The sequence below is a fragment of the Dama dama genome, chromosome 9, assembly GCF_033118175.1.
Source record: "Dama dama isolate Ldn47 chromosome 9, ASM3311817v1, whole genome shotgun sequence".
Taxonomy (NCBI): domain Eukaryota; kingdom Metazoa; phylum Chordata; class Mammalia; order Artiodactyla; family Cervidae; genus Dama; species Dama dama.
Window position 1 is genome coordinate 56,739,622 of NC_083689.1, and position 27,595 is coordinate 56,767,216.

The 27,595-nt window shown below is 39.9% G+C and overlaps 1 protein-coding gene across 8 annotated transcripts in view; it reads right to left on the minus strand.

Annotated features, from left to right (window-relative positions):
- Nucleotides 1-27,595, minus strand: part of NR3C1 (nuclear receptor subfamily 3 group C member 1) — a 151,115-nt gene that overhangs the window by 101,410 nt on the left and 22,110 nt on the right. The window contains exons 1-2 of one of the 8 annotated variants that reach the window (XM_061151633.1): nucleotides 18,995-19,011; nucleotides 13,700-14,911 (exon numbers count right to left, since the gene is read on the minus strand). In XM_061151633.1, coding sequence (XP_061007616.1) covers nucleotides 13,700-14,898 — 1,199 coding nt within the window. In that variant the 5' untranslated portion in view covers nucleotides 14,899-14,911; nucleotides 18,995-19,011. Of the gene's footprint in view, nucleotides 1-13,699; nucleotides 14,912-16,650; nucleotides 16,785-17,002; nucleotides 17,119-17,324; nucleotides 17,758-18,107; nucleotides 18,326-18,499; nucleotides 18,565-18,994; nucleotides 19,012-27,595 lie in introns of those variants that run through there. The other 7 variants (XM_061151631.1, XM_061151628.1, XM_061151627.1 and 4 more) reach the window with 7 other exon arrangements.

The following is a 27,595-nucleotide window of genomic DNA, read 5'->3' on the forward strand; positions in this document are numbered from 1 at the left end:
GAGAAGGCTTTAGTGAAAATAACAATAATAAAAACAATTTTAAAAAAGTCAATTCACAAACTAGCCTACCATCTCATCCTACACTCAGATATGCTTTCTTGGATATGACAGGTCAGGACAGAGCTGCATGAGCTGTGCATAATCCACATTCTCCAAGGGTTCCGGAGCATCCACACGGCTGCTATGTGGATACAGGCTGTGGTGGAAAGAGGACGGTGAACCACAATGCTACGAGCAACAGAACCACAGACATGTTTTGATTAGAGGAATAATAGTAAGAGCAGTGTTGCACTAGGTATGGTCAGTTTTTGTTGTTTTCTTTCTGCTGTGCTGGCTTCTCCGGAAACAGAAACCTAATTCCCTCCTGGTTTCCAGTCTTTTGTCTCTTACTCCTAACTCAGTGCCAGGGTCCCAATGGTGTCACAAGTGTGTCTATCATTATCCACTTTAGTATTTTCACCTAAACTTGAAAGACTGATCAGGCTCTGAAACTTAGGGATAATCAAATTTAATCTAGTTATATTGCTGTTCCATTTAGGAGTTCACTGATTTCTCTGGCTTTAACTTTTTGAGAATGTTTATATATTTTACAGATTGGCTTCAACAGCAGTCTCTCATATTTATGATAATCTATTCTTTCTCTTTTTCCCTAGTTGACTTGACAGTATATGCTACTCTCTCCCACCCCAGTTTAAAATTGTTGGTCTCCTAATTCTACAGCTATTCATTATCTTTTGTGGCTGCTTTCTCTGGATGCGTTCCAGAGCCCTGTCCTTGGTCCTCCATTCTTTCTTCCTGAATGCTAAAGCAGTTTGTTCTTAAATGACCTCATCTGATTTTCTTGCTTTAGTTTATGCCTACTTACCTTACATTTTCTCTTTTCTATGACTGCCTTCACCATATTAAGTTGAACTCTATTACCATTTTTGGTAGAAGGGATATCTTACTAGCTTTGAATTGCTGCTATGTACTATAGATAGAGCAAGTCAAAACTAAAAACAGAGTAAGTCAAATCTAGAGAAAAGAAATGTCAGCAGATGTATGACTGAGAGATGACAACCCAAGTTAAGTTCTAAATAAGCTTAAGAAAGATAATTGGGAAATTCAGACAAAAAATAAGACACCTTCTCTCTTGGGAGTATTCAGTCATTATACACATACTTATCTGAAAAATGGGCAAATTGGTTTCTTGCCTGACTTGTTCTAGATAAACCAACACAAATGTGTATATTACATGTCTGCAAGTGTAATCTCAATTCTAAAACAAGTGAGAAATAAGATGAAAGCTATGAAAGTACTATCTAAAGGAAGATAAATTTCAAAAAGCCAGATCCCAAACTCTTATGTTCAAAAGCTTTGGCTACCTCAATTTGCCCAATGGTAAATGTACCAGACTCAAAGGACATGAATTTGAACAAACTCTGGGAGATATTGAAGGACAGGGAAGCCTGGTGTGCTGCAGTCCATGGGGTCGCAAAGAGTCAAGACACGACTGAGTGAACAACAATAACAAATGTATCAGCACTGTTCTAAGACACTGTGAAAAAGCAATCCATTTCAAAGTCTTAGAGCAAGTTTAAAGGCTGACAGCAACTAAAAACACATTTTCTTTATGTACACATTGTCTGCATAAGCACTAATCCATCTTAAAACCTACTTCCTATCTGGAGAACATAACTTGGGTTGTCATCTCTCAGTGATACTATCTGCTGACATTTCTTTTCTCTGGAAAGACAGAGGTGCAGTCCATCCCCACACATCTTAGTTTGTATGTCAGGTTTATTCATATATTCAATGTGCATTTATTGAGGTCTTACTATGTGTTACACACTCTGTGACTTGCTAGGATACAAGAATAAGCAAGGCCAACAGCATCACTGCCCTTAAGCAACTTAGATTTCAGCAGGTGAACAGATAAGACATAAACAATTAGATATATAATGTTGAGAAGAGATGCTACTATTTCAGATAAAGCAGTCAGAGAAGTTTTCTCTTAGGAGTTGACATTTAGGTGGAGACCTAAATAAAGTGAGAGACAGAGCCGTGTAGATATATGTGTGTGTGGCGGGGGGTGGGGGGGGGGGGAGAATGTTTCCAGGCATAAAACGCATCAGGGGACCTAAAAGGAGGGCTATGCTTCTTGTAGAGTAAGGAGATATTCTCAAGGGACTGGAAGAAAAGGAAAAAGTCTTAACATCAAGGGTGCAAGTCAGGTTTCCTCCTTCTTATATCACACAATGTATAGGGTGACAGTACTGTATATACTGAGCTTCCCTGGGGGCTCTGTGGTAAAGAATCCACATGCCAATGCAGGAGACATGGGTTTGATCCCTGGGTCAGGAAAATCCCCAGAAGCAAATGACAACCTGCTCTAGTAGTCTCCTCTGGGAAATCCCATGGACAGAGGAGCCTGAAGGGATGCAGCCCATGGGGTCACAAAGAGTTGGACATGACTGAGCAACTGTGCTCATGACTGAAGTCTCCCGCTGGTTCATTCCCAGCTACTCACTGCTCATCTGATTAGTTCATTCTTTCCGCCTCTCTCAGACTCCTTGTTGCCATCTTTTTATTTCAAATAGCTGAATCAACTCCTACTTCCCATTCATCCACACACTCTACTCCATGAAGTTTCAGTTATGCCTTTTGGGGAAAGTGGACATTTCAAAAAGCAAACTGGGTGCGGAAAGTGATGGGGGAAGCTGGAGTCGAGGGCAGAATGGAAGAGGCATGAAGATCTCTAGATCTGTGAGGTTCGTGGTTGGAGATATTTATCTTCACCTCCAGATGTCCAGTGCCTAGCTCGTTAAGTGTGTGCTGCGGCCAGAGCTGTTGGGAGGCACTCTGAGATGCAGTTAACCTCCCACTCCACCCATCTCAAGAATTCCCTTCCTAAGACATGCCTTTGTGGCTCCTCCACCTATTACCACAATGTAACTGGAAGCTTATGTATTTCCCAGTGTTCGTACAGAAACACTTAGGCATAGAAAAACCAGATTTAACCAGACCCTGGAACTGGCATTTAGAATTTTCATTTTCTTCTTCCATCGGTTTCTGTTCTAACTTTTCCTTCTGGCTTCACTTATTTACTTTCTCTTTTAAATATGTCTGTGGTACCCCCACAGTACTGTACAGCCTTGTTAAATGATTGTTCTCAATTAAAGGGTTACTCATCCCTAATATATTGAGTTAGAGATTATTTCACCTATTTTTCTTACCTTTCTTCTAAAATTATTTCTTATATTAAAAACCTAGTGCCCACAGACTGCACCTACACCAGCCCATTGTATATGTTTAGTGATAAGAAGCATTTCCTACTGAATAGAAACATCACTCAGGCTCCCAGCTAAAAGAACAAGCTAGAGTATGCCAGTCTAATAAAAGAGTAAAGACATAAAAGTGAATTTATTAGAAGAGCACATTGGCCACACTATAATGGCTCTTTATTTCCTTTCCTTAGCCATCAAAAACCTACAGATCATTTTGAGGGGGAGAAAGAATAACTATTTGAGAAAACAAGTTGTTTTCAATACAGACATGGGAAACGTACTAAACTTATTAAGCAGAATCATCTCAAAAAGGAAATTCTCACAAAGAATTTCAGCACTAACAGAATAGTTACAAAAGGTATATCGTATTTTTAATGCCACTGCATGTATCTTTATGATTTCAAAGGCTGGGATCCATTCCAATTCTAGCATTTTATGAAAAATAAACATGGCTAAATTAAAAAAAGAGTAGTGACAACCAAAATTTACTAAATTTTTAAAAGTACTTTCAGTAGGAGTAGAACATTTCTTTTCAGGTCATAAGGAATAAAAGTAGAAAACACATGTAACTGTAACTATCTGTTAAACTATTTTATGGATATAAATAAGTTTAGTGTACTTGGGTTAATCTTCCCATACATGCTAAGTCGTTTCAGTCATGTCTGACTCTGCAACCCCTTGGACTGTGGACTGTAGCCCGCCAGGGATTATCTAGGTAAGAATATTAGAGTGGGTTCCCATGACTGGCTCCAGGGGATCTTCCTGACCCAGGGATCAAACCCACATCTCCATCTCTCATGTCTCCTGCATTGGCAGGAGGGTTCTTTACCACTAGCACCACCTGGGAAGCCCCTGTTCTTCCTATAACTAACCTCAAACAGTTAATTCTCTGATACACTGACTGGAATGGGAAATGAATTGTTTGGGATTGGGAAATGAGATTGGATTTGGATTTTGGAAAAGGAAATGTATTGCTGTAGGAATTTACATTTGCTGTACATCTGCTAACATCAGATTCCCTTCAAGTTCAAGGCAAAGAAAGGCCCACTTTACTTGAACATAAAATATATATTAATATCTATAAAAAAAATCAGGCTAAGAGGTGAGTAAATCTATTTTTTTCTATACTATGTCAAGAAAAGGGAGTATATAAGTTGCTAGCATAAAGCTCCTTGATAGCTTAAAGAAAGCAATCTGAATTTAGCAATCGAGTCACATTCATTTCAAATTAGTTAATGTTGAGAGGAGCTCAGTGGTGTCAGACTCTTTTGTGATCCCATGGACTGTAGCCTACCAGACTCCTCAGTCCATGGGATTCTCCAGGGAAGAATACCAGAGTGCATTGCCATTTCCTTCTCCAGGGGATCTTCCTGACCTGGGGATCAAACCTTTGTCTTCTGCATTGGCAGGAGGATTCTCTACCATTGAGCTACCAGGGAAGCCTTATCTTGGGAGGCTAGGCAATTGCAGGGGTATTCCACAAACTTCTAAATGTAAGTCTTCTACAGAAATACCTACATGAGTTCTTTTAAATAATCTCAATGAAAACAAATGTTATAACTTGGCAGAGGATTAAATTTCTACATTATTGGAAATACTCAAATCATCTGGAATCACATAAGTAAGGTAAATGATCAAACTCAGGAATAAACACATTTTCTGATTAAGTGAGAACATTTAGGTGCTACTATAGTGTAATAAGTCTTATAAGGTGGTTTTGAAGGCAATTTCAAAAGAAGAATATACATAGCCTCCCAAGGTAGAGGCTTAAAAAGACAACATTCATTTTGTGTTTCCTGTTTTTAAAAAATCAATCTAGGTATTTTATAGTCACACTTTGTCCTTAGTAAACTCAGCTGGATTCCAGATGACACATTTCACATTTAGTTCTAATTAAAAGTCTTAGTTTCCCTATAAGAAAGCTGCCTATAAACTGAGTTATTCTTTTATATTACCAATTTAAATTAGCATATTACCATTTTAAATTATCAGTTTTATATTATCAATTTTAACAGCTTACCCATTTAAACTGTCACTTGTTTCTGAATTTGACACTTTGTTATCCAAAGAGATTGGTTTCATCCACTAAATTTGTTTTTCTGAAAATTTTTTCAACCACTTTATCAAAAAGAAAAATGTTAGTAAATAAAGTTAAGTGAACTGCATAATTCTCCCAGATTTATGCCCTGAGGATACATTTTGGTATTCATTATAGTCAGAAGTTCTTTCACACACAGCTTTTCAGATTAAAGTTTCTTAATGACAATCTTTGCATACTTGATTTTAGAATACCAGACAATAAAACAGAAAGAGGGATACTCTAGCATTTATTTAAAAGGATAACAATGTGGTTGAAGTTATTAACATGGCTATTAAATTTACATCACACTGAAAAGCTAACAAAAAACCCAAACTGAAAAGAAAAAAATGCAATAAAACAGTGATTTGGCCCTTGAAAGCTTTAAATATATTTCGTCCTTATAAAACCGGTATCCATGACCCTTCGGGGGTTATACATAATGGTACTGAAAATGTCTTAATGCTTCATAAATGGGAAACGCCTACACAGGCACAGATGTCCCAATGTACTTAAGCCAGTGAGGGGCATGTTGGTTTGAGCTCAGGAGACTTGGCAGAGCTTTAAGAATGCCACACTGAATTTTTATAGTACTTTTTAATTTTCAAAGTAAACAACCATGCACAAATCCCTCAAACAAGAGTGCTGGGTGTTCTATTTTACAGAAGCTGAAACTGACAGAGAGCAGAAAGTGACTACACAAATATACACATGAGAGACAAGTGGCTTGATCCCATTTCTCCTTCTTATATTGTTTAAAAATTCACTTATGACAAATAGAAAGTATCAGTTGGTAAAGACTCCAAGTGCAGTGCAGGAGACCTGGGTTCAGTCCCTGTGTTGGGAAGATCCCCTGGAGAAGGGAAAGGCTACCCACTCCAGTATTCTGGCCCAGAGAATTCCATGGTATAGTCCACGGGGTCGCAAAGAGTCGGACATGACACAGAGACTTTCACTTCACTTCAAGAGGGATTTCTAAGACAATATTAAATATTTCCCCTTCAGATCACAATTAAGTATTCCTATTATTTTCTCTTTCTCTATAAATGTCTCAAATTTCCCCACCTGTAAAATTAAGGTAAATAACAGCTGTCTTCTATACTACAAAGTTATTGACAGAGTCAGTAACAACACAGAAACCAGAATTAAAAGCCTTCATAGGGTTGTTAGGGGTTTAAATGAGATGAATGTATACAAAGTCTTGAGCATACTGGTGACAGAAAATTATAGAAAAAATTATTAGGAAAAAAAAGTTTAAAATATACAGGAAAGAATATGGATAACATACATTTTTAAAAAATCTGAAGTAGTTAACGTCATCATAACTTTTACAAAATACCTGACTAATCTGTATTTTGTCTCAGATATCTAGAGACCAGATGTTAAGAGAGGCCTGCTGGGGAGCTTAGACTACTGAGAATTAGTTATTCTAAGTGTAATTGTTGGTGTTGTTTAGTTGCTAAATCGTTTCTGATAATACCACTAACTAATCCTGTGCTGTTTCTCTAAACACTTTCTATAGGTCTCATTTCCTCTTCTGAAAAAATAAGTGGGCTGTAAATGAGCTCTCAAGTCCCTTTAACTTCTAATCTAAAATCACTGTACCTAACACGGAAAGCAAGCTTTGAGAACTCGAGCCCCAGCTCTCAGGCTCTACCAACAACAGTTTTTACATATTATTTTCTATGTACCACCAACTACATTATTTTAAATTACTATTTTGTAAAAATACTGAACCTTGTTTCATTCTTGTCTTATACTTGACAGTGTACAAAGAATCAATTTCAGTTTTTCATTCCCTACCCCAGGTGCCTCATTCACTAAAATAATAAGAGGACTGTAGGATTTTAGAGACAGAAGCACACACATGTTTTGAAAATAATTCATGTATACTTGTAAAGAAAATATTTTTAGTCTAAAACACCTGATTATTCAAGGTCACAGATCAGTTCAGCTCAGCATTAGAACTCAAGTCTCCTAATTTTTAGTCTATTTCTTTCTATTACTTCTACTATTAAGTAACGAAATTGTTTGGAAGGGATTGAAGTTTTATTATTTTTTTTAAATCCACCAAATTTGCCATTTATGTCATCTTAAAATTAAGGAAACCCTTATCCCCAGTAATTACAAAACAAAAGCACAAACCATTAAAACAACAGCAAAGTAAAAAAGTGTCCACAGCGAACCAGTAGAGCGTTAATGTTCAACATGTGACAGTCATAAGGTCATAAGTCACACACTGCCCCAACCAGCATGAAATAATAAATCATGTACTAAATTAGATGTCATTTCACAACAGCTTTAAAAAATTGGCTATCAAATATACTTTCATAATAGCCATAGCTAAATATTAAGGACAATTATGAAATCAACCAGAATAAAGGTTAATTTTATTATAAAAAAGAAAAATTAACGTTTATTGCCACAAACTGTATGTCCTAAATACTACATACTTAAGTTGAACTTAAGTTTAAAAAATAAAAATTCAATGTAAGATAATGTGCTAAATATTTATAGCTAATCATATTATTAATAACCTTTCTCCCCTGAAATATATATATTTGGAGCTCTACAGTGCAAATGAAAAAAATTCTAAAATGAGACATTTTCACTAAATTTGTTGTATTAGAGACATTACTGATCTTGTTGAAACTTGCTCAAATGAAAAAAATTTTAAGGCACTCAAAATTAATATGCTACTCTGAAAAAGTATATTTAAGCATGCAGCTCTACTAAGATAAGTCATTAATATTAAAGCTGGGCCAGAGATAAAATTAGGTGATGACACACTTCCATTCAAAATAATTGGCTTTAAGGAATATATTGCAATATAAATAGCTTAAATGACCATCTAGCAACTGGAGAATTCCATAGTTTATTATGGGCTTCCTCAATGGTTCAAGCGGTAAAAACTATCCCTGCAATGCAGGAGACTTAGGAGACTCAGGTTCAATCCCTGGGTAGGGAAGATCCTCTGGAGAAGGAAATAGCGCAACCAATTCCAATATTCTTTGCCCGAAGAATCCCATGAACAGAGTAGCCTGGTAGGATACAGTCCATAAGGTTGCAAAGAGTCAGACATGGCTGAGCATGCACACACACATAATTTATTATAAATTGGTAATTATATTAAACAAGAATCCGTTTCCTTACTTTTCAGTAGAAAAATACACAACCCATGGAAATACATTACTACTCAAGAAGAGGATTCTACTCCTGAAGTGTATGACATGGTCAAATGACAGTGTATGTCAAAATGCACTGAGAAATATAAAGTGCTTATATTCACATCATATATCATCACTGTTTCAACTACATGGCAGTAATTAGACTTTTTTTAATAAAGAGCAGTCTAAATAAAAATGGGAAAAATACAAACTTGGTCTTAGCTGAAATAATCTAAAAGCAACTAAAATTTCCATTCCATCCTTTTTTTTTTTTTTTTTGGTAATAAAGAATAGCAAAAGACAACAAGGATCCCTATAAACATCAGGGCTGTATTGCCACAATTAGCTTTAGATTTTTACGTCAAATAAAAGAAACTAAATTGTAATCCTGGTTAATGCACTGCTTTATGTGCAAAGAGTTGATGTGCAAACAGAGCTCCAAAGTTCTCTTTTTTCAGTCCTCTGAATTCATCACAGCTGATCCAAACTGTTGGTTTTCGGAATGTTCTTGATGTTTCTAAACTTATCTTCCACCTTTTCACATCTTTACTACTTCGCCCTCTCACATCCCTTCCCCCAACACCTGTTAATCCACAAACTCCACTGGAAGCCTGTATTCAAGGCATGTATGTGACAGTGGTAGTCAGAATAAAAAGGCAATCTATCAAAATCTGGTGTTTGAGGGTAGAAACCACTCTTTCCAACTAATTTTGAACTACAATATTTTCTAAAATATACCTTCGTGGGTAAAAATCAGTACAAAAATTTACCGTTAAAACTCACACTCTAACCCAGTCTAGCATAAAAATGATCATGCACAATTCAGAGAGAGGAACACTTAACAGATCTTTTGTTTTTTTCCCTAAATGGAAGTCTTTCTGAAATTACAGAAATAAGGAGTACATTGCCTTTTAAACCCTTCTATAAAGGTCAATAAGTAATTGATTTTTTTTTCAATTATAGCTATATTTAACAAAATATTTCTTGAAAATTCTTTTGCAACACAATTTACCAATATACATTTTTTATGACTTGGAAATTTGGAAGCAACTGCCCATTAATTTGGCAAACACCTGTAAATACTGCATTACACAATTATCAGGATGTCCTGATATGCTATCAGGCACAAACCTATTTTGTGTATTTAATTTGCTCACATAAACAGTGGTACATAATGAAAACTTTTTGCTCACTACAATTAGGTATGATGTTAAAAGTAAGAAAAAATATGTTTTAAGAAATATGCCCCAGGCTAATTTTAAACCCAATGTAAATTAAGAGTTCCTAACAACTAGGCTATTTCAAATCACCTGCAGCCCAGAGTGGATTAAGACTTATATAACCAACCAATTAATACAGATATTCTTTTATATTAATCACTCATACTAAACACTTTTGATCCAATCTCTCCTTTGCTAAAATCTCAAAAAGCCACTAATATGATCTCTACACACATATGAATTTTACTGCTGTTACAACATGCATTTAACCTATATTTATGCAAGGTATGTTTCAGAATAGGTCTTTTATAGTTCATAAAATTTATAAGCAGTCTATATAATAGTGAAAGTGGCCAGATTAACTAAAATATCTGTAACATCAATAGATAAAGCCAAAACATCATTGTAATACAAATTATTTTTATCAACTATAAAAATATAATGGAACAGTCAAAGAAAAATCATAAGAAATAATTTCAATAAAATCTGACCACACGCTAATCACACCTCTCTGTATTGTAGTGATTCCAAACTAAACTAACACACCTGAATACACATTGTGTTTATCTTTTTTTTTCTTTTACTAATAATAAAGCCATAATGAAGTACAGGGTTTTAAAAAATGAAGACAAAGGGTCAAAAGCTAGCCTCCTTTAACATTCAGAAATCATTTTGTGAGTATCAGAAATACTAGGCTTAAAAAGACACTGATTGAAATACTCACTGCCAGAACCTTTGGAAGGAGAGAAAAAAGGTACAAATAAAGTACCAATTAAAAAAACGAGAGAAATCAGTAAAAATCTCTTCCTCAGGCCTCCTCTCTCTCTGAGAAAACAAGCAACACAATGTTAATGAGAAAAATGTAAAGGGGACACAATTTGCTTCATTCATCCTGTGTTTGTACAGGTCTTCATTCCCATTATGTTAATAAGTGAGGCACAGATGCAAATAATGATGAGATGTTAAAATCTACATAAATTTTCATAGCTTCATTAAATGCCAATCAACAGAGCCTTAAACTCCACCTATGACTTAGTTTACAAATTCATCTTGTATCATTCTTTCTCTCCAATAACCATACGATTCAGAAAATGATCAACTTTTTCATATTAAAGTTTCAACACAGTTCCAATAAAACCTCTTAATTCCACCGGAAACCATTTACTTCTATGCCTCCTTTCAGCAGTTGCATCATTAATGCTCAAGTGAAACAGCGTTGAAAATCAATTATGCAGAAATGTGCCTTCATCAATGTTACAAGTTTATGGTAAATTTTTTGAATTTCAGTATTTAAAAAGTATATTAAGGTAGAATGGCTACTGCATTTTACTTAAAGAATGTATCTGAGTATCAACAAGGTTCCTCTCATTTTACTATCAATTAACTTAAATCTTCAAATAGTCTACTACGGCCCATTGTGATACTCATAATTTTACAACAATGTATTAACTGGATGTTGTACTATGCTGATACATCAGAAGAACTGCCTTCCCTCATAAAAGAGAGTGAAAAGTGTTTTTAAGCTTTTTAAGAAAAAGCAATTTTAGGTGACATCTTAAAAAGTCAAATTACAATTTACACTTTAAAAGAATTTAAACAGAGTGCAAGTGAAGTTATTAGTGGATTTAATATTTCTGTATCTAAAGTCAGAAAGTCATTATTTAACATAGTTGTGGTCTTATCATGTTGAATTATCTGCCAATTACTCAAGGTCACTAGTCTAAGTTTGGCTAGAACCATGTAACATATAGAGAAGAGAAAGCAACCAATTTTAGTTATATCAGGGTTATTGTTTGGAAACAATAGCCTAATTCAATGATGGTAAAAAGAAACACTGTTTCAATTTACTTGGAAGAAGCTTTGTTCAGGGTAATCACAGTTCCCAATGTTAAGATAATGCCACCAAGTACAAAATTTTCAAACCTTCTCAAACTACCCTGTAAAGATATTACATCTTTTCATTAGGACACAAACTACTCATTATAATTCCAAACCACACATCAGCATAGAATAATCATTTCACTAAATATTAAAGAATCTTGAAAGAGCCACATGATCGTTTTGCCTATGATCATATGGTTGTTGAGGCTGACATACCTTAAATGTTATCAATGACCTGAAAAAGTATTAAAACTATCTTAAATCATTAAAGAATAACTATATTCATTTAAGACTTATTCTCCAGATCCTAGATTTTATAGCGCTTAATGAAAGTTAAGTGATTAGAAAATGAGAAGTTCTTGTTCCACGCCTTTTTTACAGTAAGGAAAATGAAAACAATACCATGCTGAGTATCAGAACAAAAAGCATTAATAATCACCAAGTGTTTCCTAAGATATATTATTTTTCTTTGTACAATTAAATGTTTTATAAATCAATGTAGCAGTTTCCTACAAATACCTTAGTCAAATCAAATGCACTTATTCTTTTAAGACAAATAAGCACAATCATGAATTCCACTACCAAAAACTGAATTGAAAAATTTAAAACACAGCATGTCTTTCAAGACTGAAGCACAACAAGCTAATGTAGTAACATCTCAAATCTTCTTACTGAAAACATTTTAAACCTTCAGTTCAGAATGACAGCAATAAAAAGTTGAAACGTTCTACGTAAAAGATAATTATTATTTAAGTAACACATTAGTATGTAGTTTACATTAAAACACACAAGAACCAAGGATTTTTTTTTTTCTTTTACAAGAAACATCTAAGCCTTTTAAAAGGAATAGAACATGGCCTAAATCTAAGTCTAAAATTTTTCCCCAACGAGCAAAGCTTCCTAATTAAAGAGGAACGAAAAGAGTCACCTCAGTATTCGGGTATATCATTAATAAAGTATTTTTTAAAATTTTAAATAAAATTTTCAACGACTTGTAAGTGGGAAGTGACTACCATTATTAACATCTTAGAACTTGAAGTACTTACATACAAAAAATCATGGTGTCTACTATGCCCTCCTCCCAACTCAAGAAGTCACACTGATTAATCAGTCTTGTCTCTCTATAATTAATTTTTATATTTTCCTTCACACCTAAAATGTGATACATATTTATCTGAATTGGCAATGGGTGTGCAGGACAGAGCATTTAACCCCTACCAACAGATTCACCTACATTTAGAACTTTTTCTTGGTAATTACATTTTTACAGACCTTTTTGAGTCAAACAGAAATGTCAGTACACTTATAAATGATGGAGAATAAAGAAGATAGAAACAAATTAAACATAGCTGAGACAGAAGCTTAACAACGTTGGCCATTAGTTATATATCTGAGAACTTGCAGGAACATTTTAAAGTAAACTCAGCACCAATTTCTTTCTTAAAGAAACCAATCAGCAGACATAACTTATCTACCCTGGGTCAGGAACTCTGTCCCACATCTAATACTCAGGTCAGGTAAACTGTTCACTGCACTGCTTTAGTAATCTCAGAACTCAGCATCTTCAACAGGAAGGTTCACAGTTTGAAGAAAAGGGTTTATTGTTAGCACTTCTAATTTTCCCCAGGCTAACACTTCACAGATGTACAAATATAGCACAAGGTTTGATTATGTAAGTATTAAAGGTGTTTTTCATTGTCACGTAAGAGCATATTTTAGGACAACTTAAAAATATGCACAATAAATATGTTTCCACACATTATCCCCCTCTGAATTTATGTCACTTTTACTAAAGTTAGCTGTTAATGAGCAACATTATTTTAAATTTTTACATAAAATTTTCAATCACTGCCCAATGGGATACTAAATACCACTATTTCGGAAAAAACAAACACAAAACTTGAAAGCGTTTTGTCCATATGGATAAATCATGTAGTTTGTCTACCAAGCCTACTTTCAAAAGACCACTTAAACTTATTCACATGAAAAAGCACTTGAATTGCAGTCGAATACATTCAAATAAATGTTTAAATCTATCAATGGATCTTAAACATACCATTTTCAAGAAATAGAAAGCATTAATCTTACCTTGAATAGCCGTTAGAAAAAACAGATCGACCAGAGAAGTTCAAAGTCCCCAAGGAAGTCAAGTTATCATCTCCAGACCCTTGGCATCTATTCCAATTTTCTGAACCAACAGGAATTGGTGGAATGACATTAAAAATAGGTTTCTGATCCTGTTGTTGAGAAAGGGATGCTGTATTCATGTCGTAGTGGTACATCTGTCCCCCAGAGGTACTCACACCATGAACAGAAATGGCAGACATTTTATTACCAATTATATTGGCCCCAGAAAAGCTGGCCTGACAATAAACTGGGCCCAGTTTCTCCTGCTTAATTACCCCAGGGGTGCAGAGTTCGATAAAATCTTCTTTTTCTGTTTTCACTTGGGGCAGTGGCACACTGCTAGGACTTGGTAAGATCAAATCTCCATTATCTTTAATTTTAGGCTTAGTGTCCGGTAAAACAAGAGGCTTACAGTCCTCATTCGAGCTTCCTTCCAGAAGGAATGGATCATCCTCTCCTGCCAAAGGAGAAAGCAAACAGTTTTCATCTATCAAGAGGTCTGAGCTCCAAGGACTTTCACTTGTCTCTTTACTTGGGGACCCAGAAGAAAACTCCAAATCCTGGAGCTTTTTCCTCCAAATGTCAAAGGTGCTTTGGTCTGTGGTATATAACTTCATATTACCCCCGTTACTGCCCTTCTGGCCTTTCAAATTCTGCTGTTCTGAAGACACATCAGAGTGAGTTTTTGGAAACTCCTTCTCTGTGGGGGCAGCAGAGACAGCAGCAGATGCCGAATTCTTGGGGTTCTCTGGAACACTGGTTGACCTATTGAGGTTTGCGATGCTTTCTTCCAGAAGCCGAAAGTCTGTTTCCCCAGAGGAAAGGCTGATTTGGCCCTGTTGTGGGAATCCCAGGTCATTTCCCATCACTTTTGTCTCTGTCTCTCCCATGTACAGTCCCATTGACAGTGAAACTGCCTTGGACAGATCTGGCTGCTGCGCATTGCTTCCTGAGCCTTTTGGAAAATCAACCAGAAGTCTTTGCTGCTTGGAGTCTGACTGAGAAGCAGCAGCCAGTGAGGGCGAAGATGCAGAAACCTTCAGAGTAGCTCCTCCCCTTAGGGTTTTATAGAAGTCCATCACATTTCCCCTCTCTCGACCAAGCACACTGCTGGGAATTTCTTCTCTACTGGGGGTGCTTAATGACTCCTTGGGGTCCATCAGTGAGTATCAGCTACAAAAAAAGAAGGGGACATAATAAGCTACAAAATCACATTATCTCTGTGATCCGATTAGTAAGAGCCTGTTAAGTGAACCTTTTAGTTAACACCGAATCTAATTCCTGTTATCAAAAGAGTAGATAGATTCTGCCTTCCAGAATACAAAAGCAGAGGCTCCTGCTCCCATTCAGTCACCACATTTAAAAGTACAATGCAGTCCATTTGTACAGCTCTGAACAATACTGTATCAAACTAAGCCTGGCTTGTCATCCTGCCACTCACAAATTGGTATCTTTGTTAATCAGAGACATTATAATTCATGACATCTGATTATTCTAAAGGTTCCAGCTGATGTCAAAGTATTTAATTTTAAAAAAGGAAGTATGATCATTTCTTTTCAACTAATCAAGGTTATCGGCTTTTCTGAGAACCAATAAACGTAAAACTTGATAAACACTATGCTAGAATTCTCTAATTACTCCTCAATTCCCCTCCTACTGGCTGGTCACACATCCAAACCTTTTAGTACAACCTACTGGTGAACCATGTATTCTATTTGAAAAAATAAACAATGATGGTCTGCTCATCTTTCAATAGAGTAGGAAAAGGCTCTTATTTTAACCCATATTTCCTACTGAATGTGCCTAATAGTGCCTGCCTTCAAATTTTGGACATATGAAATGACAGGCACTGTACACAGGCTAGTCAAAATTTAGATTTAAAAAAGTAGAATGTGTAGTAGCTTCACACTACAATTTTAGCTTATTTAAATACTGTACAAGAACTATAGCTCTCTCAAACCCTTACAACACAACAGAATCTATTGATGAAATTACATGTTTTTAAACCGCTTAAGACCTCAGTATGAAATACTACTATAATCTCTAAATTAAATTTTTTCCGTTCTGAATATCTAAATATTGAAAAAAACAAAGAAAAACAAACAAAAAAAATAAAAACCACCCCAGACCTGTAAAATCACATTCATATAAATCCAAGTAAAATGCTAAAAAAATTTGCTCCGCATTCTAAAGCTTAACCTATCCTAATTCTGAGCCTTCTTTCAAGAAGGTTAGGTTGATAGGTTATAAACAATCCAAATCTTTTAAGAGGCAGGTATTCTTCGATAAGCATTATTTGCGACATTATAGTCAAATCCCGTTCAAAGAAAGAAAACTTTTCCTGTACGGAGACTTTAAGATGCTCAAACTTCACCGGTCCTCTCTAAAAGTGGAATGTGATGAAGGCAGGCAGAGGTGGGTACCCGCCTCTATAAATCTCAAGGGTAAACTGCTTTTCTCCCCTCCCCTCTGCTGTATTTATCTGATAACGATCTCTAAACACAAGGTATCAAATGGAGCCTAATGAATATCCACGCCGCTTTGACAGCTGCCTTCAAACTCGAAACCAAAACAAAACTTCATAAAACGAAAAGATACCTCAAACGACTTTATCCCCCCGTTTAAGTTGCGAATAACCCTGTCACAGTAGTCGGCCTTAACGAACCATGCCGAGGAGTCTTAAGCGGCATTACAAGGCTGCAATTGTCGAGTCTGCAATCTCAAAACGTCAAACTAGCGCTTGTCAAAAACTGCACCTCAAAACTATTATGGTTAGCGAGGGTCTTTTTTCTAAAAGGGGCTACTTCAAACCTTCAGGCGCGAAGTGATGCCCAGCGCTAAAGAACAAACCCGGGGCCGAGGGAGGGGAGAGGGGAAAAAAGTGCGAGGTTAAGAGAGAAATGTGTCCAGACCTGTTGAGTTCTTTCTCCGACACGCCCACTTCCACCAGATAACGCCAGCCCTGGCCGAAGTCTCCAAGTCGCAGACTGTCAGCCCCCTGCGTGTGTACACGCGCGCGCGCGCGCGCACACACACACACACACACACACACACACACACTGCGCGCCCGCCAGAAAGGAGACGCACTGGAGCCTCGACACAAACCCTGCTCGCGCTCGGGCGCACTAGGGTGGAGTGGAAAGATTCAGGCGAGAATTCAGACGCCGCTCAACGTTCACCAGAAAAATGGGTGTCATGGAGGCCCCCTGGGAGGGAAAAGAAAAGGGACCAGGAAAGAGGGAAAAAAAGAAGAAAAAAACCAACCAGGATTCCTTGCCAGGGAACGAGAGCGAGAGCCTGGAAACCTGCGGCGGCTCGACGAGGCTCCACTCGCAGGGAGCTCGGGTTCCTCCCCCTCGGCCCGTCCGAGGGACGGCGGCCCAGGGAGAGGAAGAGGCCAGCGCTGTCACCCGCGCGCTGCCCTTTCGTCACCGCCACCCGGCCCTCGTCAGCCCCCACCCCCACTCCCCGAGGCTAATAAAAGTTTGCGAGCTACCGCGGCGCCCCCGAGCCAGCCTCCAGGCCCCGGCCCGCACCTCGGGGAGCAAGCGCCCGCCCGGGCCCCGGCCCCGGGCCCTCCCCTTACCTCTGCCGGCTGCGCCGCTCACCCGCCACCGTCCGCGGCTCCCACCGCAGCCGAGATAAACAACTTAGCGTGTGAAAGCAAGAGCAGCAGGAGAGAGAGATTTTTTTCTCTAAAAAAAAGGAAGTAAACAGCTGCCCCCTTCTCCATGAGGGGGAGGGGAGAGCCCCTATTTGAGAAAGTCTCCCATTTCCCGGCTGACAAGCCAGACCCCCGCCCCGCGCACGTCTTCGCGGGCCGGGGCTCTCCGGCGCGCGTCCTCCGGGCCGGCGCTCCGCCGCTCCGGCTGCGGCGTCTCTTTCCACCCACTAGAATCCGTCCCCGACGGGCGGGCGGTGACTCGGGCTCCCGTCACAGACTCGAGCTCGCAAAATGGAGGAGGAGGAGGAGGAGGGGAGGCAGCGCGGACACGCGAAAGGGCCGCCCGGCCGCGGCGAACGAACGGGACCGAGACGGGGGCGGGCGGAGGCGGCGCCACGGCGCGCACACATACACACACACACACACGCGCGCGCGCGCGCACGCTCCCACTCCACCCCCGGCCGCTCCCCGCCTGAGGGGCCGCGCGGTGGCGCGGGGAACGGTGCAACCTGTTGGCGACGGTCGGCAACTGCAGGAGCGGCCGCGGCCCCCGCCCCCACGCCCTCCGCGCGGGCCCCGCCACCCCGGCCGCGACGGCGCCTGCCCGCCCGCGGCCCCCCGGCGCGGCTCCCGCCCAGGCCGCCTCGTCGCCCCCCACCTCTCCACCCCCCAGGCAAAAGGAGAGGAGGCGCCGGCGAGGCCGACCTGGCCTTTCTGGGGCAGGCTTCGGAGGGAAGCCGAGTTTTCTCTCTAGTTTCTCTTCTTGCCGCTCCTTCCCGCCCCCGCCCAACTCCGCGACTCCGGATCCACTCCGGGGCTCGCCCGGTCCTTCGGCGGTAAACGCCGTCAGCGCCCCTGCGGATGACAGCGGGCTGGCTGGGGGAGCCGGGGCGCGGCCGCAGCAGAGCCGCGGGGCCGGTCCGCGCCTCCGCCCCCGGGCCGAGTTGAGCGAAGTGTGTCACTTCGAATGGGGCTACGGGGTTGCACGGAAACGGTGCCGCAGCGTCTCGGCCGCTCGCGGGACCGGACAGCTAGACACGCCCTCTGGGGAGGCTTCAGGGAGGGGCGGGCAGGGAAGGGGGTCCGCTCGTACGTACTCTTGGCCCACGGGGAGTCGCGTGCCGGCCGATCCCCCACCCCCGCATCGTCTGGGCGGCCCAGTCTGCACCCGCCGAGCACGCTTGCACCAGAGTGAAGTTGCAAAGCAGAACCCACCCTCCCCCGCGCCGCGACCGTCCCCCACCCTCTTCTCCGAGTCTGCGAGGCGGCGGCGGCAGAAGGAGGCGCCGCCTGCCAAGTTCAACCCCCATCCCTCCCTCCGTCCTAGCGCGCTCACACTTGAAGGAAGTTGCACGCCAAATGCAAAACCTCCGGCGAACTAGATTTCTTTGCACTTTTTATTATTTTTAAGGAAAGCAGGAGGTGGCAGGCCTAAAAGCAAGTTGCAAGCGAAATAGTAAGTTGCTTGCAAAGTACGCCCTCCTCCCCCGCCACCCCCAACTCCTGACCTCTCCTTCCACCCCCCTCGGGGGCCCACGTCCAAGTTTCCAGCGGAGGCCCTTCCCCAGAATCTTGACATTTGCTGCACTCGCCTCAGTGCGTTGCTCACTATTTCGTGTTCATGGGACCCCAGTCCCTCCAAATAAAATTGAACACACGCAGCTTTAAAATGTCAGCGTTAAACTCCTTCCAGCTGTTCCCGTTACGCACCTCCCCCTCCATCCGAGGGAAACACGTGGCTTGTCCCCAAAGAGAGGGGCGTGGGGCCAGGGGAGTCGGCGCGGGAGGCCCACGCCCCAGCCTCCGCTCCAGCCCCCTCCCCAAACTCGCCGCCTCGGGAGGCTACGGCGACGCCGGGGTTGAGCCTCCTACCTTGGGCCGCACATACTACCATTTGTGTGACTCGGGGAAAGGTTGTGTTTGTGTTGCTTTAGGGTTTGGGGAGGTAACTTTTGCGCCCCTACAGGTGACATCGCTTGCCTGCTGCCGCCGGGGACGGAGGCTGCGGCAGCTCCACCTAGCCCTGCCCGGGCGCTCGGCGGCAGCTACTTTTCCCCCGGCTGCACCCAGACTGGCAGCGGCTGCTCTGCCCTGACATTTGCAGAGGATTGGGTAAGCGCGTGCCGGAAGCCGCCCGCCGCCATCTTGGTAAAGGCAGCTGACGCCGCCTGGCTGCGCGTCCACCATCTTGGCCAAGGTTCTCGTTACCCGGCAGCCCAAGTCGCTCATCCTTGGTTCTGAGGTGGTGGACGCTGCCCCGTGTGTTGTCCGAGGATGACAGGGGAGAACTAGGCTATTAGCAAGCCACCTGTCCGGAGGCGATCTGCACTGTCCGCCTCCAGATGATGCCAGGGCCACCATCTTGGCAAAGGAAAAGACGCTCACCGCCCGAGCAAAGAAGGGAACCGAGACCTTTGCCAGCGTAGAACCCTCAGCCGGGAGAATTTTTATGAAGGGCACTGAGCAAGCCAGTTGCTAACAAAACCCCTTCTGTTAGCAACATTTCTTCTGATCCAGAAGAAATGACTTCTCTTTTCTTTTCCTTGGCAGTAGTCAACGGGAGGGAAGCCCTTGTCTTGGGTGCTCACGGTGGCCTCTAAATGAGAATTGACTCCAAGAGTGCTGCTTTGCCTACTTCCCAGGTTTCTTACCTTCCAAGTTCAAATACTAGAATCACATGTCTTTACCCGATGGGTCCCTAAACAACCAACAGCTTCATGGAAAGAAAGTCAAGACCCAAACCTACAATGTTACCTTACTATGTTTCAAAAGTGAGTTAAATAACTTGCACTGAAATGAATATCCTTGTACATCTGCTTAGAAGTCATATTAGGAATTATTTAAGTATTTAAGCATATACATATATAAAGGGGGGGAGGGCAGACTTTCCTGGTGGCTCAGTGGTAGAGTCTGCCTACCAATGTGGGAGATGCAGGTTCACTTCCTGGGTGGGGAAGACACCCAGGAGAAGGGAATGGCTACCCACTCCTGTATTCTTGCCTCAGAAACCCCATGGACAGGTGAGCCTAGTGGGCTACAGTCCCGGGGTTGCAAAAAGAGTCCCAAACGACTTAGCAACTAAACAACAAAACATATGTAAGGGGACCCTAATTTATCTAATCAAGTGTCTTTCCCCATACTATAATCCTGTTTCATAGTTGAATCTCTGCTCTTAAAAAACAAACACACACCTCATCCCTCTTACCTGTTCATATTGCAGGTGGTTGGCACCCTGCATTTATATAACATCTGCTTTTACAAGAGTTCCCAGTTAACTCTCCAATCTCATTTTTTTTCTTGCTGGTCTAGGGAATCACTTTAAAGAGGGAGAGGACTCATTGTTTCAAATTAACAATCACCATTGAAAACACTTTCAGTGGAGCAAAAGTGTTAAATTTTCCTGATTTGTTTCTTTTCAGTGGTCTAAGTATGCCTGTTAATTTTTTAATTTGATGGGAAACCTCTCAGTCTTTAGTCTTTCATGTTTATCTGAAAGCATGGATAAACTTTAGATTAGCCCAGTGTCTGCTTTTTAGAGTATTAGAATTGTTATGCTTTGTGGCTAACATTTATTGATTCCCCCAACACCCCCCCCCCCAACACACAGTCTGCTGTCCACTTCTGCTGACAACAGCTGAATAGATAGGTATATATCTATCTATATATTTAACATGAGGAACCCAAGGCTTACAGAGCTTGAGGTTTATCCAAGATCACATAGCTAAGCATGGAAGGTAGAAATAGACAATATTAAAGAGATTTTTCTTCACTGATCTTGTAATTTCCACAAAAGAGTTTGCAAATCCTATGATATGCCTACAATAAACGTGTATGGAATTTAATTCAAGAAATGAAATCCTGTGTACCAGAAAGGACATGAGATTAAGCATTGTAATAATAACAGCAATTCTAACAGTAGTTAACAGTTACTGAACTTCTATCTAACCAGGCACCACTGAAAGTGTTTCATATATATATGACCTTATCTTTAAATATGAAAAATTACTAGTAGATAAAAAATTATTAATCTGTAACCCTGGGAAGTTATAATTACCAAAAAAGAAGAAATAGGATGAATCCCTGTCTAAGGGGGAATATATTTGATTGTCTCAGAAGTAAAGGTGGCAATGAGGTGATACATCCAAACTGCAACAAGGCAAGGACCTTTTCTGTCTTGTTCATCGCTGTATGTTCCACTCCTAGAATACAGTCCAGTACATAGTTACAATCAAACATTGGGTAACTAGACATAATATCAGTTTTACTGCATTGCTGCATTGTTGTGAAGGCCAAATGAGTTAATGAAATGTGTCCAAATATCACTCTAGGTCTTCATTTTAATTGAGTTATGTTTAAACACCTGAGTACTCCTTCCTAAAAAAATTTAAAAAACAACAAAGACCCATTACTGTTTGTTCCTCTAGTGTCCTGTACTTTACCTTGGTAGCACATTACAGTGATAGTTTGCTACTTCTGGATTCATTTGTTAAATTTCTGTCTCCCCCTCTAGAATATAAACCGCTCTGGGACTTCCCTGGTAGTCCAGTGGCTAGGACTCTAGGCTCCCAGTGCAAAGGGGCCTGGGTTCGATCCCTGGTCAAGAAACCAGATCCCACATGCTGCAGCTAAGATCCAGCACAGCCAAATAAATATTAAAAAATTTTTAAAAAGCTCTGTGATGGCAGAGCCTGTATCACTGTATCACTGCTGCTGCTGCTGCTAAGTTGCTTCAGTTGTGTCCGACTCTGTGCGAGGCGACCCCATAGATAGATGGCAGCCCACTAGGCTTCCCTGTCCCGAGGGTTCTCCAGGCAAGAATACTGGAGTAGGTTGCTATTTCCTCCTCCAATGCATGAAAATGAAAAGTGAAAGCGAAGTTGCTCAGTCATATCTGACTCTTCATGACCCCATGGACTGTAGCCTACCAGGCTCCGCTGTCCATGGGATTTTCCAGGCAAGAGTACTGGAGTGGGGTGCCATTGCCTTCTCCATCTGTATCACTAGTACATAGTGGGTACCCAGTGGCTGTCTGTTAAATAAATAAGTAAATGAGGGAAGGAAGGAAGAAATGGAATGGGTCTGAGACTATATCCTAAGATCAATAAAACCTTAAACCTGAACAGTAACTAAACAACTTTTTTACATTTATACAGCAATTGATATATTATCAGAGTGAATTCTCCAATTCTGTTCATCTGTTGTATCATTTTAGATAGCTAATTGGAGCCTGCTATATATAAAGCATAGGAAGCTCAGCTTGGTGCTCTGTGATGACCTGGATGCACAGTGGGATGGGGGATGGAGGTGGGAAGGAGATCTAAGAGGGAGGGATATATGTACACATTTAGCCTATTTACTTCATTGTACAGCAGAAATTAACATTGTAAAGCAATTATATACCAATTAAAAAAAAAGAAAAAAATCCAGGCCTCACTGCCAGAATGCTCCTCCAAATCATCAATTAAATCCTGTCACACTTCTGCTTAAGTATCTACAATAAATCCCTATTCCAGTGTATACAGACCTCAACTCTCATTCTGGTTAGTATTTAAGACTACGACTTTCACCCTTGTAGAAGGCAAAACTTTGTCACCAATGTGATCGCACTGGTATTAAAGTCAGTTAAAGCAAGGGAATCGTAAATTTTATAGTTGTAAATTTGGAGCTTTAAAACCTAGAATTTATGGCAATATTTAGTTGTTAATCCTTTGATGAGGGTCTAAAGCTTTTGAGAGTCCAGTGACTGGCATTTTGTGTTTTCATTCATGTATAAACTACACTTGCATTGCATCAGCATAGCTGTTAAAAGCCAGACTGGCTGGCTGGCCTCCACCTCTATGGATAATGTAACCTTAGGCAACCTAACTCTCTGTGCCTCAGTTTCTATTATCTGTAAAATGGGGATGATATTGGGTTGGCCAAAAAATTCACTTGGGTATTTCCATAAGATATTATGATAATAGTACTAATTCAAATTATGATAAACATTAAACAAATGTGATATATTTGAAGTGCTTTGACTAATTCTTGGGGTATATTAAATGTTCAGTCATCACTAGCAGTTATTATTAATATGTGGTATTACTATTTTTCCAGTTTTCTTTAAAGTAGAGCAAGAAATTAAAAATACTTAAAAATAATATGAGTATAGATTTCTAAATTTTTATCATTCATCCTCTCTGTCCTCACCCCAATCTTTTAAAGCAGTCTTACATTCACCCAGTTTGACAGCAATTATTTATAGGGTATTTTTCCATTTGGATTTTATAAACCAAAAAGTTTCATTACTCATGTTTCATCATTTTACTTAATATTTAATTAAATCAAGTAATTACTAGGCCGATGCAAATGGAATAAACATAATTTTGGGGGAAAAACTGACAGGAACTGTTGGAGAGCATAACTGGTAGAAACAGCAATATGTGGAGCATAGGAAGTAACCATGGCCCCAGTGTTCAGTTTGTCCTGCATTAATCAGTATGTTTCCAGGGAGAATGGAGAACCTGGATTAGTTGATATGAATGCTTTTAGTAGTTTTAGTTAAGAGAGAGCCTAATGAAGAAAGAGCACAGTGTACATACCACATTCATTTCTACCTTTACCATTGTTTACCACATGTATTTCCTTTTACATAAAGAGACCTCCTTGTAACTTATTTTCCTACAGCCCATGATTCCTTGTCATGGCTGTACTTTCTGGTTATTCTATCCTTTTATCCCCCCACCTCACTTTAAATCTATGACATTAAATGTAAATTAGAATCAATAAATTTTTATCATTTTCATATGTATTAATTTGGAGTATGGCAGTTCATTGAATATGTTAATTTTACATTAAGCCAGCAAAAGCAGATTTCGTGGGTTGTTGGAACTTATTTAAAAAGATTACTTCTACAGCTACCATAGGTATTAGATGCCTCTTTAAAACAGTATCCTGTCTTTAGGAAACACTTTTGTTCTTATTTAACTTTGTAAGGTCAGAATTTCAACGGAACCCAGCTGAGTTCCAAAAGCCCCGTCTTTCTTTGCTTCAGTATTTGCATTTTACACCAGACATGCTTTTTATAAACAATGCACATTTAGGACAGCAAGTTCTTAATCATAATGAATTCCATTTTGGTACTTCTTTTTGTAATTGGAATTAACATTCCCACATGAACTGGGAAATGCTAAATTGTTACTGGCATCCCTGGTGTTTTTGCTGATTCTTATGATGCTTTCAATGGTTTCATTATAAGCTACCTAAAATATCACAATTTATACTCATATGCATGATATGCTTATGGGTGTCCTATTAAGTCTATATTCTTTATGCTGCAGAACTTAGTTTAAGCAATACCTGATTCAAAGAGGAGGTAAATATCAGCAGATAAATGAGATAAATGTTGCAGTGAGCAGGAACCTAATGTTTTTTAGTGTTTGCAGACATTAGAGCAAGCACACTGAATAACTGTAACAAGTATTATGTACCTTGTTTTTCATCTGTGGCATTTGTGGCTGGCCATTATGTCATTAGCTTTCTTCCTCTTTCTGATTTAATCTCCTTTTCTATTCCATGTACCTTTAGTAGAGATTGTCTCAATCGGTTCCATTTCTAGGCGGGAACTGTCAGCTCATTTTCAAAAACTTACATTTCCATTTTGGTGCTTACACCTTGTTTATTTATTAGGTCACGTAGGGCTTTGTTAGAAATAGTGGAGTTGAAAGATCAAAACATCCTTGGTATAGGGGTCCTTTAACAAGACACGAATGTACTTTATAAGAGACTCTTAAGTGTTAAAAAGGACATTTGTTACAACTTTTAAATCTGATGTCAGTATTAGTCAATTAATTTTCTCTAGGCTCTTGTTTGTCAGTATGAGACCTGACTTTGAAATCCTGTTCTGTCCTTTGCTTAACTGAATCATCTGCAGCCAGTCATTCACTTCTTCTCAGCCTTGTTTTTCTATTCATAAAAGAAGGGTGATATCAACCCCCTACCTCACAGGAATCTGTAAGTCAAACAGGATGGTGTGTACAAAAGGAGTTTTTAAACACTAAGCCTGGGAAAACAAGGAGGGGTGTGTATAATTTTTCATTGTTAGTTCACCACAACAAAAGTAATTATTAATTTTATTGACAATCATCATTGCCTCTCTTCACTCCTTCCCCAGATAGTGCAATGGGTGGCCTGACAATTCCCTCAGAGGAGAGGCAACTCATGAGTGCTGGAGCCAGGTGCACCTGCTTGGGGAGCTGATTGCTAAGTTTTCAGGAATTCTGTAAGTCAGTTGTTCATCATGGCCAAGATTCAAAACTAGACCATTTAGAAACTTACAATTAAACAAAATACTTAAAAAAACAAGGTAATAAATGCTCAAAACTTCACTTCTTAATTGCTTTACCATTATCTATGCTTTATAGTTGTTTCAGTCCATTCTTTATAATGCATATCCCATATAATGGTGTGACACAACATCTCTTCCCAACTTTGCATTCAGAAATGTTATTTCAGTAGTTTGAAATCAATTGTGATGGAGTATGTATGCTATAGAAATTGGAAAACGCTGCAAATCAGAGCTTGATTTATTGTGTTGATTGTCTAAACTTAAGAAAGTGATAGAAGAAAATTTGGCAAAAAAGATTGGACTTCAATGTGTGTTCATTCATGAATAACACAAAAAAGTGATGAAATATTTTTCCAGTACTTGAAAACTACTATCTGATCAACAGAGAAGCACTCACATCATTGCCAAAGTGTAGTCCAAACATACATCTTTGTTGTTTCACTTTCATCTTGCTCATTAATGTAAAAAAAAAAAAATCAACATTCATGTTTGAACTTCAGTGGCATGAGTGACTTCTTTGCTGAACTGAATATTAACCAAATATGATCTGCTTTTGCCAAACATAATTGCAGCTGTGGGCTGACTATGGGTACAAGAGTTTGGCAAAAACCATTGAAACCAATCTGAAAATCAATGGACTATACAGAATTTACTGTAAAAAGTGTATTTTATTATTTTTTGGTAAACTGTATGCTATGCATTCTTTGTATCAGTAAAACTGTATAACAGATACAGAGATACTCCCTCCCAGCAGCTGTTAGACATTTATCAGCACACTGATTATGGGTGTAATCTAATTTACTATTTGAAAGCTCATTCCACCTGTCATGTGGAGCCTGGGTTGTAGGAGCTAAGGCAGGAAGCAGAGGGAACAGTGAGGAGGCGGGCACACAGGATTCAAGGAAACATACAGATTTGCCCTGGGGTGGTGCCAGTGGAGGTGGGAAGCTATGGCTGGACAGGGGAAACATTTTGGAGGCAAAGGAAGGCAAACCAGTCATTTGGCAGCTCCAAGGAAGAGACAGACTTTCAGAACTACCCATGCTAAAGGAAAACTGTCTGGCAAAGACTGAGAAGGCTCAGTGGTTGGAGGAAGTGAGTGCTTCTACGAGTTGCACCTGACAGTAGCATGGAGGAAGCAGCATGTGGAAGGAGAGAAGTAAATTGTCAGCTCAAATTCATTTCTTTGAAGCACATGCAAAAAGTTAGGCTTGACTGCCTTGCAGTGGGAGAAAGGAGGGAAAACCCTAAATACCAGTAACATGTCCTAACCAGAACTCAAATACTTGGAAGTTTCTTACTCATCTAGTAATTTTATTAAGATTTTTGCCCATATATCTGGAGAAAACCTTAATTGGAAATAGGCATGCACCCCATTATTCACTGCAGCACTATTTACAATGGTCAAGACATGGAAGCAATCTAGAAGTCTGCTGATTTAAGAATGAATAAGAAAATGTGGTATGTATATACATTAGAATATTGCATGTGTGTTCAGTCACTAAGTAGTGTCTGACTCTTTGTGACCCCATGGTCTGTAGCCCACCAGACTCCTCTGTTCATGGGATTTTACAAGGCAAGAATACTGGAGTTGGTTGCCATTTCCTTCTCCAGAGGATCTTCCTAACCTAGGGATTTAACTTTCATCTCCTGCATTGACAGGTGGATTCTTTACCACTGAGCCACCCAGAGAAGCCCACAATGAAGTATTACTCAGCCATAAAAAAGAATGAAGTAATGTCACTTGCAGCCACATGGATGGACCTAAAGATTGTCATACTACATAAGTCAGACAAATATCATATGATATCACTCATAGTTGGAATCTAAAAAAGGGCTACAAATGAACTAATCTACAAAACAGAAA